Source organism: Melanotaenia boesemani, chromosome 6 (genome assembly GCF_017639745.1).
Source record: "Melanotaenia boesemani isolate fMelBoe1 chromosome 6, fMelBoe1.pri, whole genome shotgun sequence".
In the NCBI taxonomy this organism is placed as follows: Eukaryota; Metazoa; Chordata; class Actinopteri; order Atheriniformes; family Melanotaeniidae; genus Melanotaenia; species Melanotaenia boesemani.
The window spans coordinates 1,715,888-1,732,079 of record NC_055687.1 but is presented as its reverse complement, the minus strand read 5'-3'; the positions used below and the strand labels follow the sequence as shown (position 1 = coordinate 1,732,079).

The 16,192-nt window shown below is 47.7% G+C and overlaps 2 protein-coding genes across 3 annotated transcripts in view; one reads left to right on the top strand and one right to left on the bottom strand.

Moving 5' to 3' along the window:
* Nucleotides 1-1,472, top strand: part of LOC121641435 (sodium bicarbonate cotransporter 3-like) — an 84,404-nt gene extending 82,932 nt beyond the window's left edge. For both annotated transcript variants that reach the window (XM_041987548.1, XM_041987547.1), the window contains exon 25: nucleotides 885-1,472. In XM_041987548.1, the coding sequence (XP_041843482.1) occupies nucleotides 885-966 (82 nt within the window). In that variant the 3' untranslated portion in view covers nucleotides 967-1,472. The remainder of the gene's footprint in view (nucleotides 1-884) is intronic.
* A 1,998-nt stretch (nucleotides 1,473-3,470) lies between these two features.
* On the bottom strand, nucleotides 3,471-12,670 carry zgc:153896 (uncharacterized protein LOC569930 homolog). Its single transcript, XM_041987359.1, has 5 exons — nucleotides 12,424-12,670; nucleotides 8,393-8,538; nucleotides 7,652-8,275; nucleotides 4,810-5,032; nucleotides 3,471-3,634 (listed from the first exon to the last, which is right to left on the bottom strand). The coding sequence occupies exons 1-5, from the start codon at nucleotides 12,668-12,670 to the stop codon at nucleotides 3,561-3,563; spliced, it is 1,314 nt and encodes a 437-aa protein (XP_041843293.1). The 3' UTR covers nucleotides 3,471-3,560.
* Between the last annotated feature and the right edge of the window lie 3,522 nt (nucleotides 12,671-16,192).

The window sequence follows — 16,192 nt, the reverse complement described above, 5'->3', positions numbered from 1 at the left end:
ACGACGATCCGGCTTTGGGCGCGACGGGCGGCTTCTGGGTGAGGAAATATGATGCGTGTTGAGCATGCGCCCCATTCTGTCCTGCTTCATGACTTCACTGCTGTTTGTTTCTGCCAGTTAAACCACAGCTTCAGATGTTTCCAACAAGCCTGCATGTGCAGGAAACTCTGGTTAAGAACCCGTCCATGACGTGCACAACGTCCTCAGCAACCTTTTCCCCCTCATTCTTTCTCTTGTAGTTTTCCGATCGTGCAGAGAGGAGAATCTCAGGTGCGGCTCATTTAAATATGATTTGCATATTTAAATGGCGACGTGTACAGAGAGGAGTCGGGCTCTTCTCCAGGTTGGTTGGCATGTACGAAGGAAACGTGTTTGGATGCACGCGTGTGCACATACGTCTGGATTGTTTTGTGCGTAGGACGTTTTCTGGATTTGAGCGTACGCCATGCTTCGCCGGGAATTCCACGTAGTCGTACACGAGGCTCTGGTCTGAAACTCCACCTTCTGCTTCACCTTCATGGACCATGGAGACGTTTTCAGTTGGATGATACAGAAAGTTTTATCCGGATGTTAAACTGGGATGGACAGACGGTCCCTTCCTTCAATATATTCTTCTTTTTTTCATTTTGCTAAACAGAAAACTGGTGCTTGAACATTTTATTTATTTATTTTTTCTAATTAAAGAAAATAAAAAAAAATTCTATTTTTTTTCTTTACTAATAGTTGATTACCAATAATGACGCAGTGGTAGTGTAGTGGTCCCAGAGGTGGTCTTGGATCTGGAGAACCAGAGTTTGCGTCCCTGGCGAACCAGCAGCAGTGAATCAGCAGGTTTCTGTCCGGCTTCTACGTGAACTGCATCTGGTCTCTGTCTCCTCCTCCAGTCAGGAGAAGCTCGCCAGCGTCCAGATCAGCGTGGAGAACGAAGATGGCTGCAGGGTGGTGGACTCTGAGACGGCGCTATGATTGGAGCACAAAGTGGGCGGCGCCATGGTGTCCTCCGTCCCGTGAAGACGAGGTGACGGGTCCTGGACCGATCAGCCGTCACCTGGACATGCAGCACTTCCTGTGTTTTTCTCTGATGAGGTGAACGATTTATTTTCTCATCGTTTTATGGTGAAACACGCAGGCTCCTCCTCTGGGAGCAAACATGGAGTCGACTTCCTCAGGTCTGTGATTGGCTAACGACGGGACTCTGCAGACGGGCTGAAATCCTCGAATTTTATCCCTAAACATGATTTTTCTGCTTTCATGAAGCAGACAAGGCTCCTCACTTCAACCAGACTCCACGCAGGATGGTTTTTATTTAATCCATCGGTCTCACGTGTCTGTGCATACGTGTGCATGTGTGCGTGTGCGTGAGAGCGATCACTGCTGTGCCTCACCTTGCTGCCTGCAGCCGAAAAACTAATTCATGTCACAACAAATGTTATATTTCTTTGTAAATTTTCAATAAAGTGTTCTGTTGGAAACGATCAGAGTCGGTGTTTCAGATCCAGAAGACCGAAGATGAGTCGCAGAGTTCGGAGTAAAGTCTGGCTGCCGTCACCGCGAACGTCCGTTCATCAGCGAATGACTCGCGGTTCATTTAAGTCCTTCTGAAAAACACAAGTCCAAAACTTCCAAGGTAAACTTGACAAGTCCTGATCCAGAGTCCTGATCCAGCCCCCATGTCTTCATCTCTGACTTTTTCAACTTTTAACCCTTAAACCTCCAGCAGGTCTCTCTCTTCTATTAGTAGTGTGTAGCTCTGTGGGGTAAATGTGATGGATATTTTACTCTTTAGCTGATCTACAGAAGTTTTCCAGCATTTCTATCCCGTCCAGGAGGTTTACAATCCAGCCACTAAATGTAGTTTTATTTAGAGACTCTATCTGGTAAATCCACAATGATCCATGATAACAGCATTATTTATCACATTTCACCATAAAAACATCACTATCACCATTATAACCAGGCCGAGGTAGGAACCGGGCCGAGGTAGGAACCAGACTGAGGGAGGGACCAGGCTGAGGGAACCGGGCCGAGGTAGGAACCAGACTGAGGGAGGGACCAGGCTGAGTTAGGAACCAGACTGAGGTAGGAACCGGTCCGAGGTAGGAACCAGACTGAGGGAGGGACCAGGCTGAGGTTGGAACCAGACTGAGGTAGAAACCGGGCCGAGGTAGGAACCAGACTGAGGGAGGGACCAGGCTGAGTTAGGAACCAGACTGAGGTAGAAACCGGGCCGAGGTAGGAACCTGACTGAGGTAGGAACCGGGCCGGGGTTGGAACCAGACTGAGGGAGGGACCAGGCCGAGGTAGGAACCAGGCTGAGGGAACCGGGCCGAGGTAGGAACCAGACTGAGGGAGGGACCAGGCTGAGGTTGGAACCAGACTGAGGTAGAAACCGGGCCGAGGTAGGAACCAGGCTGAGGGAACCGGGCCGAGGTAGGAACCAGACTGAGGGAGGGACCAGGCTGAGTTAGGAACCAGACTGAGGTAGAAACCGGGCCGAGGTAGGAACCTGACTGAGGTAGAAACCGGGCCGAGGTAGGAACCAGGCTGAGGGAACCGGGCCGAGGTAGGAACCAGACTGAGGGAGGGACCAGGCTGAGTTAGGAACCAGACTGAGGTAGAAACCGGGCCGAGGTAGGAACCTGACTGAGGTAGGAACCGGGCCGAGGGAGGAACCGGGCCGAGGTAGCTAATGCAGACCATGTGTCTGCATTAGTTTCTGAAAGCTGAGGGTTCCTCTTTGCTCTAAGGCTGCAGGTCTCCGACAGGATCCTGCAGAAGGTTTTCCATCTGCAGCTGGAGATGAAGCCGCTGGAGCTGCTGCTGGACGGTATTTAGTTCTGGCTGGTAGAGGATCTGCTTTAGCCGCGTCGCCGCATCTTTAGGTTGTTTTTAGGGACGTTTAGTCCCTAAAAAGGCTCGCCGGTTCTTTATTTCAGTCTGCTGTTCCAGGTTTCATATTGACGTTGTTGGTGTCCGGAGTTGCTTCTTGACACCCGGTGGGCAAAGTTTACACAAAAAGGCCAGATTTCTCCCTCCTGGATCATCACTGACCTTTTCAGAAATGATTTAAGTGATCGTACGAAGAAGCTGCAGTGGTCATGGAGGCAGAGGAGGAGCTGCTGCCTTCGTTGGGTTTAGCCTCCATGTTTTGCAGTTTGGTGGCTGGTGTTCCAGATTTGGTGTTTTTCACCAATATATTAAGGCCTGTTTATGATGTGTTTTAGCCGGGGTTTTGCTCCATGGAAATCTGCCATTCATCAGGCAGAAATACAGAAGGTTCAGTTCACCTTTACCCAGAAGATGAACCAGTTCACGAACCATGGTTCAACGAACTTGTTCAGACACAACACTGGTCTCAGTCCTGGTCTACACGGATGCAGATCAACCAAGAAAAAGATCAAAAGTGATCCAGTAGAAGTTTATTTAGGTCATTCAGGCAACGCGATCAACTGCAGCAGAAAATGTTTAAATATTAAATTCATCAGATGTCTGAGATGAACCCTGTAAATCAGATGTTGGTGATAAAGTTCTGATCCCTGTGTGGTTCCGATCCGGTTCGGTTACAGGATGGTGAAGGTGGAGAGCAGCGTGGACAGCAGCAGAGCGACTGACAGCCGAGCTCGCAGAGATCCTCCTGGAATCAGAAACATCAGTCAGTACCACATCAAGTAATCTGATTACAAGCTGTGGTGGAGGTACCAGGAGTCAAATCAAGATTACTACAGAACAGAAACCAAATCACACATCTACCACCCAGCATCCTCTTTTCCAGCTCCACCTGTTCTACTTCCTGTTAACACAGAGCTCCAGCCAGCCAATCACATGGCAGCATGTAGTCATGGAGACGTGCTGAAGTTTAAATTGAGCATCAGAATGAGGAAGAAAGAGGATTTAAGAGACTCTGAATGGTTGTTGGTCTTTACTGGGATTTCCACCCACAACCATCTCCAGGGTTTCCAGAGATGGTCTGAAGAAGAGAAAACATCCAGAGCAGCAGTTGTCTGGACCAGGATGCAGCAGAAGACACACCGGGTCCTCCTGCCAGCTAAGAACAGGAAACTGAGGCTACAATTCACACACACTCACCAACACTGGACAATAGAAGATGGAGAAACGTTGCTGGTCTGATGAGTCTCCATTTCAGCTCCACATTCAGATGCTCGGCTCAGAATCTGCTGGAAACATCATGAAAACATGGATCCATCCTGCCTTGGATCAACGCTTCAGGCTGCTGCTGGTGTAATGGTGGGGGGAGATTTTCTTGGTCCACTTTGGGCCCCTTAGTACCAACGTGGCCTGGTTTAACCAGCACAGCCTACCTGAGTATTGTTGCTGACCATGTCCATCCCTTTATGACCACAGTGGAGCATCTTCTGATGCTACTTCCAGCAGGATAATGCACCATGTCACAAAGCTCAGATCATCTCCACCTGCTTTCTAGAACATGACTATGAGTTCACTGGACTCCAACGGCCTCCACAGCCACCAGATCTCAGTCCAGTAGAGCAGCTTTGGGATGTGGTGGAACGGGAGATTCTCATCATGGATGCAGCCGACAAACCTGCAGCAACTGTGTGATGCTGTCATGTTAATATGGAGAAAACCTCTGAGGAAGGTTTCCACCACCTGCTTCATCTATCACACCAATAACTAACGAGGTCCGACCCAGTACTGGAGGGTGGACCTGATTAAGAGGACAGGGGAGTGTCTGTGACAACAGAAATGATAATCTGGGTTGATTTTCCAACTCTGCAGCAGCTGAAAGAGGATTCAGACTCAGGTTTTCTTTCTGGTGGACGAAGGACTCACCTCCGGGCAGCAGCATGTCCTCCGTTACAGCCAGCGAGCCGTTATTAGGCGCTGGTTCCACCTGCAGCAGTTTACACATCAGAGGATAGATGTGGATGCTGTCAAACGGCTCAGACAGATAGTTCTTCTTGAAGCTGGGTCCAAAAGCCCAGAAGATGGTCTTCATGTCCATCTCCCAGTTATGGTAGCCGTGATCACCCTTGTTCACGTAGACGATGAATCTCTGCAGAACAAAAGCACAAGTCTGAGGAAACAGAAGATCTACAACCTTCGGTGGATCATGTGGCGCTTCAGGTTGGAGTTTATGTAGAGATACAAAGCCAACAACACAACCTGCCAGTTAGGAAAACAAAGTAGATCTGATCATGCTTCAGCAAACCATTTTCCAGACGTGACCTCCGTCTTTCATCGTTTCATCTACTCCTTTTTTTCTAGCCTCATCCCGTTACTCTCCCTCATGTTGTCTTTTCCATCTGTGAAAATGGAGCGCTGCTCGGCGGCTGCTGCCTCAGTCTGTCTGATCCTGCTTGCTCACATGTTGTTGTTGTCTACTCTTGGATGGGCAATCAATCCATTCATCCATTCATTCATTCATTCATTCACTGATGCAGAAAAGCTATAAATCAGAAGCTGCTGTTTACAGTCAGGTCAAAATTAAAGGTCCGGAAATCGGTTTCACCTTTAAGCAGCTTGTTAGTCTTTTGTTAGCCAACTTCTTGTTAAACAAGCCCAAGCAAAAACACTAATTTGTCAACATACCCAAATTCTGGGTATGAAAGTGGAGTTTTGGCATCACATAGCTGGAAATGAAACTTTTAACTTGGTTACAGACGTGTACAGAGACAGCTTTGGTCCCTTAAAGACCTGAATCTGGTAGATCTTCTTTAAGAAACCGTATACATACCAGCACCTACGGTGCGACACAGGTTCAGGTCATTAAAATGTAATTTTAACATTGGCAACATGCTGCACCATGTTGCCAACGTAATTTAGGATAGAAGAACAGCAGGATCGGGGACCCAGGCAGGGGCACTGACCAGGAAAAGGGGGGCAGGCCTGGATATTAGTAAATAATCAGCTGATATTAAAACTGAAGCTCCCATCAGAAGTTAAAGGTGTAAAAACTAACAGCCGGTGAAATTTTCAGCCTTGATGTAGAACATGTAGAAGAGCATCACTGCTGCAGGCGTGCTGTAGATCTATAATTCTGTAAAAGATCATGTTTAAACTTCATCAGACACGTCACATTTTCAGCCCTTTTCAGACTTGATAGCAGTCTGATCAGATGCATTGATCAGTGATGGATGTTCCTCCATCTGACATCAGCTTACATCCGTTGCTGGCTTGACTGGACTGAGGCCTCCCAGCCCAGAACAGCTACTGGTTACTGATTACTGACCCAGTTACTTTCATTAATGTGCCGAAACCTGCGGCCGTACCGTATCCGATGACGAACCCTGCGGCCGTACCGTATCTCACGATTAACCCTGCAGCCGTACCATATCCAATGACGATCCCTGCGGCCGTACCATATCCGATGACAAACCCTGCGGCCGTACCGTATCTCATGACGAACCCTGCGGCCGTACCGTATCTCATGACGAACCCTGCCGCTGAACTGTATTTCACGACTAACCCTGCAGCCGTACCGTATCCGACGACGAACCCTGCGGCCGTACCGTATCTCACGATTAACCCTGCGGCCGTACCGTATCTGATGACAATCCCTGCGGCCGTACCGTATCTCATGACGAACCCTGCGGCCGTACCGTATCTCATGACGAACCCTGCGGCCGCACCGTATCCGATGACGATCCCTGCGGCCGTACCGTATCTCATGACGAACCCTGCGGCCGTACCGTATCTCATGACGAACCCTGCGGCCGCACAGTATCCGATGACGATCCCTGCGGCCGTACCATATCTCATGAAGAACCCTGCGGCCGCACAGTATCCGATGACGATCCCTGCGGCCGTACCGTATCTCATGACGAACCCTGCGGCGGCACAGTATCCGATGACGATCCCTGCGGCCGTACCATATCTCATGAAGAACCCTGAGGCCGTACCGTATCTCATCACGAACCCTGCAGCCGTACCGTATCCGATGACGATCCCTGCGGCCGTACCGTATCTCATGACGAACCCTGCGGCCGTACCGTATCCGATGATGAACCCTGCGGCCGTACCGTATCTCATCACGAACCCTGCAGCCGTACCGTATCCGATGACGATCCCTGCGGCCGTACCGTATCTCATGACGAACCCTATGGCCGTACCGTATCCACTGATGAACCCTGCGGCTGTACCTTATCTCATGACGAACCCTGAGGCCGTACCGTATCTCATCATGAACCCTGCAGCCGTACCGTATCCGATGATGAACCCTGCGGCTGTACCGTATTTCATGACTAACCCTGAGGCCGTATGGTATCTCATGACGAGCCCCGCAGTCGTACTGTATCTGATGATGCTACCAGGAACAGCCTGATAGAGAATGAGCCTGATCTCAGGTCGGACCCAAACAGCCTGAGTCTGGTAAGAAACAAAGTCTCTGAGCCGTCTGCCCTGCCTCTAGCGCTACTTGACAGCACCTGGTCCAACTGGACTCCATCTTGTTTGAATTCTTGCTTGTGTTCTTACTCTCAAATGTAAGTCGCTTTGGATAAAAGCATCTGCTAAATGACTGTAGAATAGAATAGAATACTCTCCGTGGAAGTGGACCAGTGTTTAAATTGGACCAATCACTCTGAATGTGCCCTAAAACCAAAACCATTATTGGAGTAATCTTTGGTCCTCGAAGGTAAAATAGAGTCTGCTGCTACCTGAGGATGAAACTCACAGAGTTCAGGTTGAACCCTAGGTCTGCGATGATGACGATGGGAGGAAGTCGCTCGCTTCTACCCAGGTGAAAGCTCTCTGGCATCTGGTCTGTCTTGTAGACCGTCAGATTTGGAGCGTTGGACAGCTTGTCAAAAACCTCCTGCTCCTTTCCCGGCCGGGGTGTCAGGATGCCGAACCCGCCGTAGTCCAGGATCTCGAAGCTGGCGAGCTTCAGCAGTTCCAGGTACTCGTTGAGGATGATCTCGTCCACCTGCGGCCGCTTCTTGACAGTGGTCATGCCGTGGTCGGAGGTGATGATGACGTCCAGACTGTCTGCCAGATTGTGCCGATCGATGGCGTGTCTCAGGTAGCCGATGGTGCGGTCAATCTGCCGGATGATCTCCTTCCTGTCAGGGTGGTCCGGCCCCTTGGCGTGGCCCACGTTGTCCGGTTCACCGTAGTACAGCGTCACCAGGTTGAAGTCCTCCTCAGAGAACCAGCTCATCACTGTGTCGATGTTCTCGCGCCATTCAGTTTCGTTGTCGTCGGGGTGACCGACCTCCTCGACCAGCGCTCGGTTAACCGCTTGGCCGTTGTACTCAACCCCGCCTCCTGGGAAGTGGAACGAAGCAGTTTTCAGACCCTGAAACAGGAAAGATCAGTTTAAATCCTGTCACAGTAATGATCGCAGTCTTCGGTCTCTTCAAACCTTTTCCAGACTCGTCCTCCCGTTAAATCTGTCGCTGGATGGATGACTCACCTGGTCCTGAGCTGTGATCCATAACGGCAGCGCTCCGTTGTCCCACCACTCCGATCTGGTCAGGGTCTTTTTGTGCGGAACCTTCTGGTTCGTCGTGGTGTTGAACATCATGTTGTGGACGACTTCATGGTCCTCCACCCATCTTCCTAACAGGCACACAGAAACAGACAGATTCTGGACCACAAGCTAAACCTGAACCCCTTCACCATGTGCAGCAGTAAACTGGGAGGATTTATTCAAAATCCATTAGAGCTCTGATGCTGGAATATGTGGATTCCCAGATAAATAAAATTATGTTGAAACATCTGTGGAAATTTTATTTCTGAGTTGAAAGTTGAAGAACCCTGACCTTCTTCATCAAAATCCAACATGGCGTCCCCTGTGATGGCTGCAATAACTGTTTATTGGTTCTTCTGTCAGCTCATGCCTCATTAAGTCATTCAAGGGTTCTGAAAATGATGACCATAGATCAAAGTATGGCCCGCGGGCCACATGTGGCCCACCAGCCCCTTACGTCTGGCTCGCCAGTTTAACATGAAAACTTTGTAGAGGATGTCACACTTAAAGGATTGACTCACATCATATTTCTTCAGTTTTATTTTTGCTTCATTGGCTCCTTAATTAATCAAGAAGGAAATTTAACCCTCGGACGACAGTTTTATTCACGACCTTCATGAGTCATTAAGTCAAAAAGGTCCACTTCCAGAAAACTGCTAAAAAAAACTTAAGATTCTTTTTTCTGATTTTGTTTGTTTTAAATCTATTTAACAGCTTCAGCCTTGATCAAAACTACGAAACATTCAAACACTTTGAGGTTTTTAACCCTTTAAACACCAGCTTGATCAATGAATGTCACTGATGTTCCCAAAAAGCCTTTAGAGTGGACGGAGGGTTGTTTTTTTATCTCTAGGACTCGTCAGATTGAAGAACTACTCTGGAGCATTATTAGTTTTGTGTAGCATCCATTTTAGAATTGATCATCTTCTGAGCCCAAAACATTTCCACTTCCAAAAACTGCAATAAAATAATACAAATTAATATTACATTAAATTAATATTATTGCTGGTACTGTCTAAGAAAAACAGACAGAAAATAGTTTTTTCCATACATTATTTTTGTCCTTCATTACTAAAGAGGGTAGTCTTTGTTTCAGTTCTCTAGCCTTTTGGAAAAAATAAAAGTTGAATTTCACCATGATCAGCTAAAAGAAAGTAAATATTTTCACAAAATGTACAAAAGTATTAGCAGGACAAGCACAGCGACTGGACGTATGAGGCTTAATGCATCAGCATGACGGATCACAGCCAGCTGCTCATCAGTGGCCTGATTATTGATCATCATCAGCGTGAGCTCCGCTAGAAAAGGTTCAGATCCATCCAGGTGTGTGTTGACACAGTGCCAAAGAGGAAAGACATCAGCAATGATCTCAGAGAAACAGCAGATGTCGTCCATCACGAGTAGAAAACTTCCAGACAGGTTCAGTTGGGAAGTGGTACGAGCCAGGTGTGTCCAGGTGTAGTTATCAATATTCAATAAAAATGATTAACAACAATGGTGGGACACCACCAAGAAGAATCTCCTGGAAACTAATGACTAAACATTGATTTCAGTCTGGTGGGTCTGTGTGTCCATCTGGGAGGGTTAAAAACTCTGTGGAGTCCATCATTCTGCAGATGGCGTCCAATCTTCCCAGGAATGGACATCCCAGCAAGTTTTGTCCAAGGTCAGACCCTGGAAAACCCTGGAGCTCCATCAAGTTAAATGTTCCGGTTCCTGACAGTCCAGTTACCAACAGACGGAACCAGTATGGCTTGTTGGGAAGGTTGCAGGAGCATAAAGAACATGGCAGCATGGCTTAGGTTGGCAAAGCTGCATCTGAACACAACACAAGACTTCTGGGACCCGGTCCTTTGGACAGGCCACAGCAAAGTAGACATGTTTGGTCCTTGAACGCCTCATAGCAGCTGTCCGCACGGTGGGGGGGGTATGGTGGTCTGGGCTTGTTCTATCCATGAGAAGCTCAGTTGTAATGCAGTTTCCCACCACTTGGTAGCAGTAATGTGTTTAACTAATCAGCAGAAGACGACGTTCAGCTAGCTGCTAGCCTGTAGCCAAAGTATTGAAGAGGATTTAAATGTCAAAATTAGACAAATTTTCCCAAAACCCCTAAAAGACAAAAACATGTTTATGAATTCCATCTGATTAGTTAATAATGGTTTTATAAACTGTGGTAACGAAGCAGAGCTGGGGGAGTGGTGGCTAACGCTAGATGCTAATGCTAGCCAGCACTGAAGCACACTGCAGCAACATCCAGATGCCAAACCTCCAGCACTCGTGGAACTTCCACAAAGAAATTGAGCTCCAGTTTTTCCTTCCCACGGTCCATCCATGGGAAGCTTGGGATGGACGACTGGATCGAAGTCAAGATTCGATGCAATCTGTTGGTTTTCCTTAACTAGGCTGTTACTGATTGTAAACTGGCTGGAACTGATGTCTGTAAAGGCCTGACATGTGAGGTGGTGCGTTATAAATAAAGCTCCCACCTGTGACCTGAGATGGAAAAAGGGTTTTTCTGTAGCTGGAGCTGCACAGAGACCTGGAACTTCATGGCCTGGTCTCCTTGTTCTGCTTGATTTAGTGATTTTAAATGGTTCTTTCGTTCTTAGTTTGTTCCTGTTTTCAACCTTCAGCCAGGCGAACGGGTCTGGTGCTGCTGGCTCGGCCAGGACGCTCTTAGAAAAGACATTTTAATCTCAGTGAGGTTCTTCCTGGTTAAATAAAGGTTATAACAGAAAATAACAATAAAAAGCTGAATAGATGCAGAAAACATCTCTTTAAAAATATGAACTTTATTATAGAAATGAATTATTTGAAGTGTATATTTATATAAACTAAATTTTATTTAGTTAAATCTGAATGTATTTATTTTATCGCTGCATCATTTATTGTTAAAATTTCCATTTTTTTCCTCATCAGTGTTTTAAGTCCCTCCTTCTAATAATTAGTTTTGTGTTTATGATCTTTTGGTGAATTTAAAGCTTTACTGGGAGCTGAAGTTAAGATAAAATAAATGCTTCTTAACAGGACTTGTTGTGTTTTGGATCTTTTATTCTTTTAACTGTTTTATTGTGTGCTGTGTTTTATACGTGTAGGCTGTCTCAATAAATCTTAAATATTTTTTTTACTAGTCCTGTCCAGCATGGTGGCAGCAGAATGATGGTCTGGCTGCTGTGTTGTAATGAACAAATTTGCTTTACTAAGAGGAGCTTTAAGGGTAGAAGGCTCCTCTTGATAATCAGATTTTTTTTATTTAAACAATTTTTTATTTTTGAATAATGGAATTTATGTAATCTTGCTGGACCTGACCAGAGGGACAGAAAAAAGGAGAAATAGTGAAGAGAAGTAAAAAGGAAGAGGAGACAAAGATCCAGCAGGTAGAAGCAACGAGCTTCAGTCCAACCAGACAAGCAGCTGCTACACCTGAACAGAAACACAGCAGACAATTTCCTACAGCTTTTACAGGTAAACTAAGCAGACAATCATCAGGAGTTCCTAAAAAATAACCAAGACAACAACAACATGTATCAAAACAACAACCAAAGAACCAGAAACACACACACCTGAACCAAAGCATCTCTTGTGTATAAACACACTGGACACCTCAGTGCTGAGTCAGCATGCAGAGGATGAGGAAGGAGGAGGATCAGAGATGAGTGTGATCCTGCAGATGTGACCACGCCTCCACGGAGGCTAGAGACCCGGTCCATCTGCAGCATCCTGGAGCACCAACACAAGCCCCCCCAGCACGAACACCACCTCGGAGCCACCCAGAGGTTGGCAGAGGAAGGCCTCAGCCAGAAGCCCCCACCAGAAACTGGCCATCCAGGGGGCAGAGCGAAGGGCCCAGATGTTAAATACTTTACAGGATTATTTTAACGAATCATAATGAGAAATGATGATTTTTGCATGTGAGGCTGAGAGAATGTGAGCTGGTTAAACGAGCAGGAGGTGCAGATGAATACGGCAGGTACCGGTGATGGTGGTGAAGTGGGACGGGGACGTCATGGTCAGCATCGGGGGGGTGATGTATTTAGCCTTGACCCCGTCCACAGACAGTTGGTCCATGTTTGGCGTGTCCACGTCCTGGTCATAGTCCCACCTGAAGCCGTCGAAGGAGATGAGCAGCAGCTGCTTCTTCTCTCTGGGGTTCTTCAGCGGGTTGCAAGCAGCACAGACCGCCGCTGCCACGACCAGGACGAGCTGTAGCTTCATCTTCATCTTCGCTCTGACTGCCTGCAGCTCCGCTTGGCCTCACCTGTGCTGCCAGGTAACCCGGGTTAATGTGTGACTGCAGCTCTGTGCCATGAAGGCTGAGACCTTCGACTGTGAGCTTTTCAGATCTTATCAGGCTGATTTAACCCATCAGCTCTGCAGATATCAGCTGATAGCCGCCAACACGTGCACAGCTTTGGTTGTTCCTCCTCTTATCTGCTGTAAAGCTCCTGATGAGCTGCAGTAAAGTCGTGTTATCGTACAGAAACGTCTGCATCAGTGTACTGGACTTGTTTCCAATCAGGTCACTTTAAAACCTCAGATGGGATCCGGTGATTCCTGAGACAGAAAAATGGAGATGAAATGAGCACATGAGTGTCTCCTAAACCAGAAACTTCCTCCAGCTTTCAGGATGAATCTCATTAAAGATTCTGAGACAATCTGTTTTAATGTGAAAATCAGACTTAACTGGATCTTAAAGACCTCAGAGTTCCACATTTTCCCATCAGAGCTTCACTCAGACTGCAGGTTTACAGGCGGTTCCCAGAGGTTCTGAAAGTACAACAGGAGGCAGAACCTTCAGTTATCTGACCTCTCTCTGTGGAACCAGCTCCCAGTCTGGCTTCAGGAACCAGAATCGGCTCCCAGTCTGGCTACAGGAACCAGAATCGGCTCCTAGTCTGGCTACAGGAACCAGAACCGGCTCCCAATCTGGCTACAGGAACCACAACCGGCTCCCAATCTGGCTACAGGAACCAGAACCGGCTCCCAGTCAGACTTCAGGTTAGGCCTGTCGCGATAAGCAATAAGTCAATTAATTGAACGATAAGAAAATAAGAGCACGATAAGTTTGCCGGCCGTGATAATTTTTATTAGTCCCCCCTTTACCATAGACTGTGTATGACAATAGGTTTCACTATGGAGTATTTCGACTCAACGCTCTGGTTTGTTGCGGAGTGATCTCTCTGGTGTCATACTTGACTGCAGCATGTTGCAGCACGAGCCGGTAAGCCGCATTTGTTTTGCAGGGCTGCCAACACGCAATGGCCGTGAGACTTGCGTATTTAGGTGGCTTCTCACGCTCTTGCGCTAAACCTCCGATTCTCATGCTGAAATATGTAAATAAGTCGAATGGAGAAATAATAGATGCAAGCACCTCCTCTTTTATCATTTCGCTGCTCCCCACATGTAAGCAGAACACACACATTCTAGCTTACGACGTCAGTACAAAGCCCCCACTTCCTGGTCTACCGTAATAACCCCTGTAATCCGCAGGCACATTACGCAAATAGAGTCAGCCTATATACTAGCGTATTTGACAAAATACACATTAAGAGCAGTGCCGGCTAATCGAGAGGTTTGGGAGGATTCCCAGTGGGTCGCATTACTTTTGGGCCGGTGTCCCGGCGTATGTGAAAAAGGCGCTTTTATTTATTTAGTTTATTGACCTTTACAAAAGGGGTACTTGCATTATTACGGCATATGTCATTATATTAGTTGAGAATGGTCTCAAAATGACACATTAGCGCTTTGCGCAATATTATCGTTTATCGCGATAATTTCTGAGAAAATTTATCGTACAGCTAAATTTGTTATCGTGACAGGCCTACTTCAGGTATCAGACCCCCTCTCTATCTTCCGATCATCTTCTAAATCTCCTTCCTGATTAATCTTATAGCAGGTCTGGCTTGGTGACCCTGATCCATCCTGTAGTCCTGCTGCTAGAGGCCGAAGCTACTGGGGGACGTCCCATGATGCACTGGGCTCCTTTCTGCTGGGGGACGTCCCATGATGCACTGGGCTCCTCTCTGCTGGGGGACGTCCCATGATGCACTGTGCTCCTTTCTGCTGGGGGACGTCCCATGATGCACCGGGCTCCTCTCTGCTGGGGGACGTCCCATGATGCACCGGGCTTCTCTCTGCTGGGGGAGGTCCCATGATGCACTGGGCTCCTTTCTGCTGGGGGATGTCCCATGATGCACTGGGCCCCTTTCTGCTGGGGGATGTCCCATGATGCACCGGGCTTCTCTCTGCTGGGGGACGTCCCATGATGCACTGGGCTCCTTTCTGCTGGGGGATGTCCCATGATGCACTGGGCCCCTTTCTGCTGGGGGATGTCCCATGATGCACCGGGCTTCTCTCTCCTGGTTTTCGTTCTTGGACATGGTTCTGTTGGAGGTTTTCGTTCTTGGGCCTGGTTCTGTTGGAGGTTTTCGTTCTTGGACATGGTTCTGATGGAGGTTTTCGTTCTTGGGCTTGGTTCTGTTGGAGGTTTTCGTTCTTGGACATGGTTCTGATGGAGGTTTTCGTTCTTGGGCCTGGTTCTGTTGGAGGTTTTCGTTCTTGGGCCTGGTTCTTTTGGAGGTTTTCCTCCTGGTCCTGGTTCAGACGGAGGTTTTTGTTCTTGGACATGGTTCTGTTGGAGGTTTTCATTCTTGGACCTGGTTCGGTTGGAGGTTTTTGTTCTTGGACCTGGTTCTGTTGGAGGTTTTCGTTCTTGGGCCTGGTTCTGACGGAGGTTTTCGTTCTTGGACATGGTTCTGTTGGAGGTTTTCGTTCTTGGACATGGTTCGGTTGGAGACTTTCGTTCTTGGACATGGTTCGGTTGGAGGTTTTTGTTCTTGGACATGGTTCTGTTGGAGGTTTTCGTTCTTGGACCTGGTTCTGATGGAGGTTTTCGTTCTTGGACATGGTTCTGTTGGAGGTTTTCGTTCTTGGACCTGGTTCTGATGGAGGTTTTCGTTCTTGGACATGGTTCTGTTGGAGGTTTTCGTTCTTGGGCCTGGTTCTGTTGGAGGTTTTCGTTCTTGGACATGGTTCTGATGGAGGTTTTCGTTCTTGGGCTTGGTTCTGTTGGAGGTTTTCGTTCTTGGACATGGTTCTGATGGAGGTTTTCGTTCTTGGGCCTGGTTCTGTTGGAGGTTTTCGTTCTTGGGCCTGGTTCTGATGGAGGTTTTCGTTCTTGGACATGGTTCTGTTGGAGGTTTTCGTTCTTGGGCCTGGTTCTGTTGGAGGTTTTCGTTCTTGGACATGGTTCTGATGGAGGTTTTCGTTCTTGGGCTTGGTTCTGTTGGAGGTTTTCGTTCTTGGACATGGTTCTGATGGAGGTTTTCGTTCTTGGGCCTGGTTCTGTTGGAGGTTTTCGTTCTTGGGCCTGGTTCTTTTGGAGGTTTTCCTCCTGGTCCTGGTTCAGACGGAGGTTTTTGTTCTTGGACATGGTTCTGTTGGAGGTTTTCATTCTTGGACCTGGTTCGGTTGGAGGTTTTTGTTCTTGGACCTGGTTCTGTTGGAGGTTTTCGTTCTTGGGCCTGGTTCTGACGGAGGTTTTCGTTCTTGGACATGGTTCTGTTGGAGGTTTTCGTTCTTGGACATGGTTCGGTTGGAGACTTTCGTTCTTGGACATGGTTCGGTTGGAGGTTTTTGTTCTTGGACATGGTTCTGTTGGAGGTTTTCGTTCTTGGACCTGGTTCTGATGGAGGTTTTCGTTCTTGGACATGGTTCTGTTGGAGGTTTTCGTTCTTGGACCTG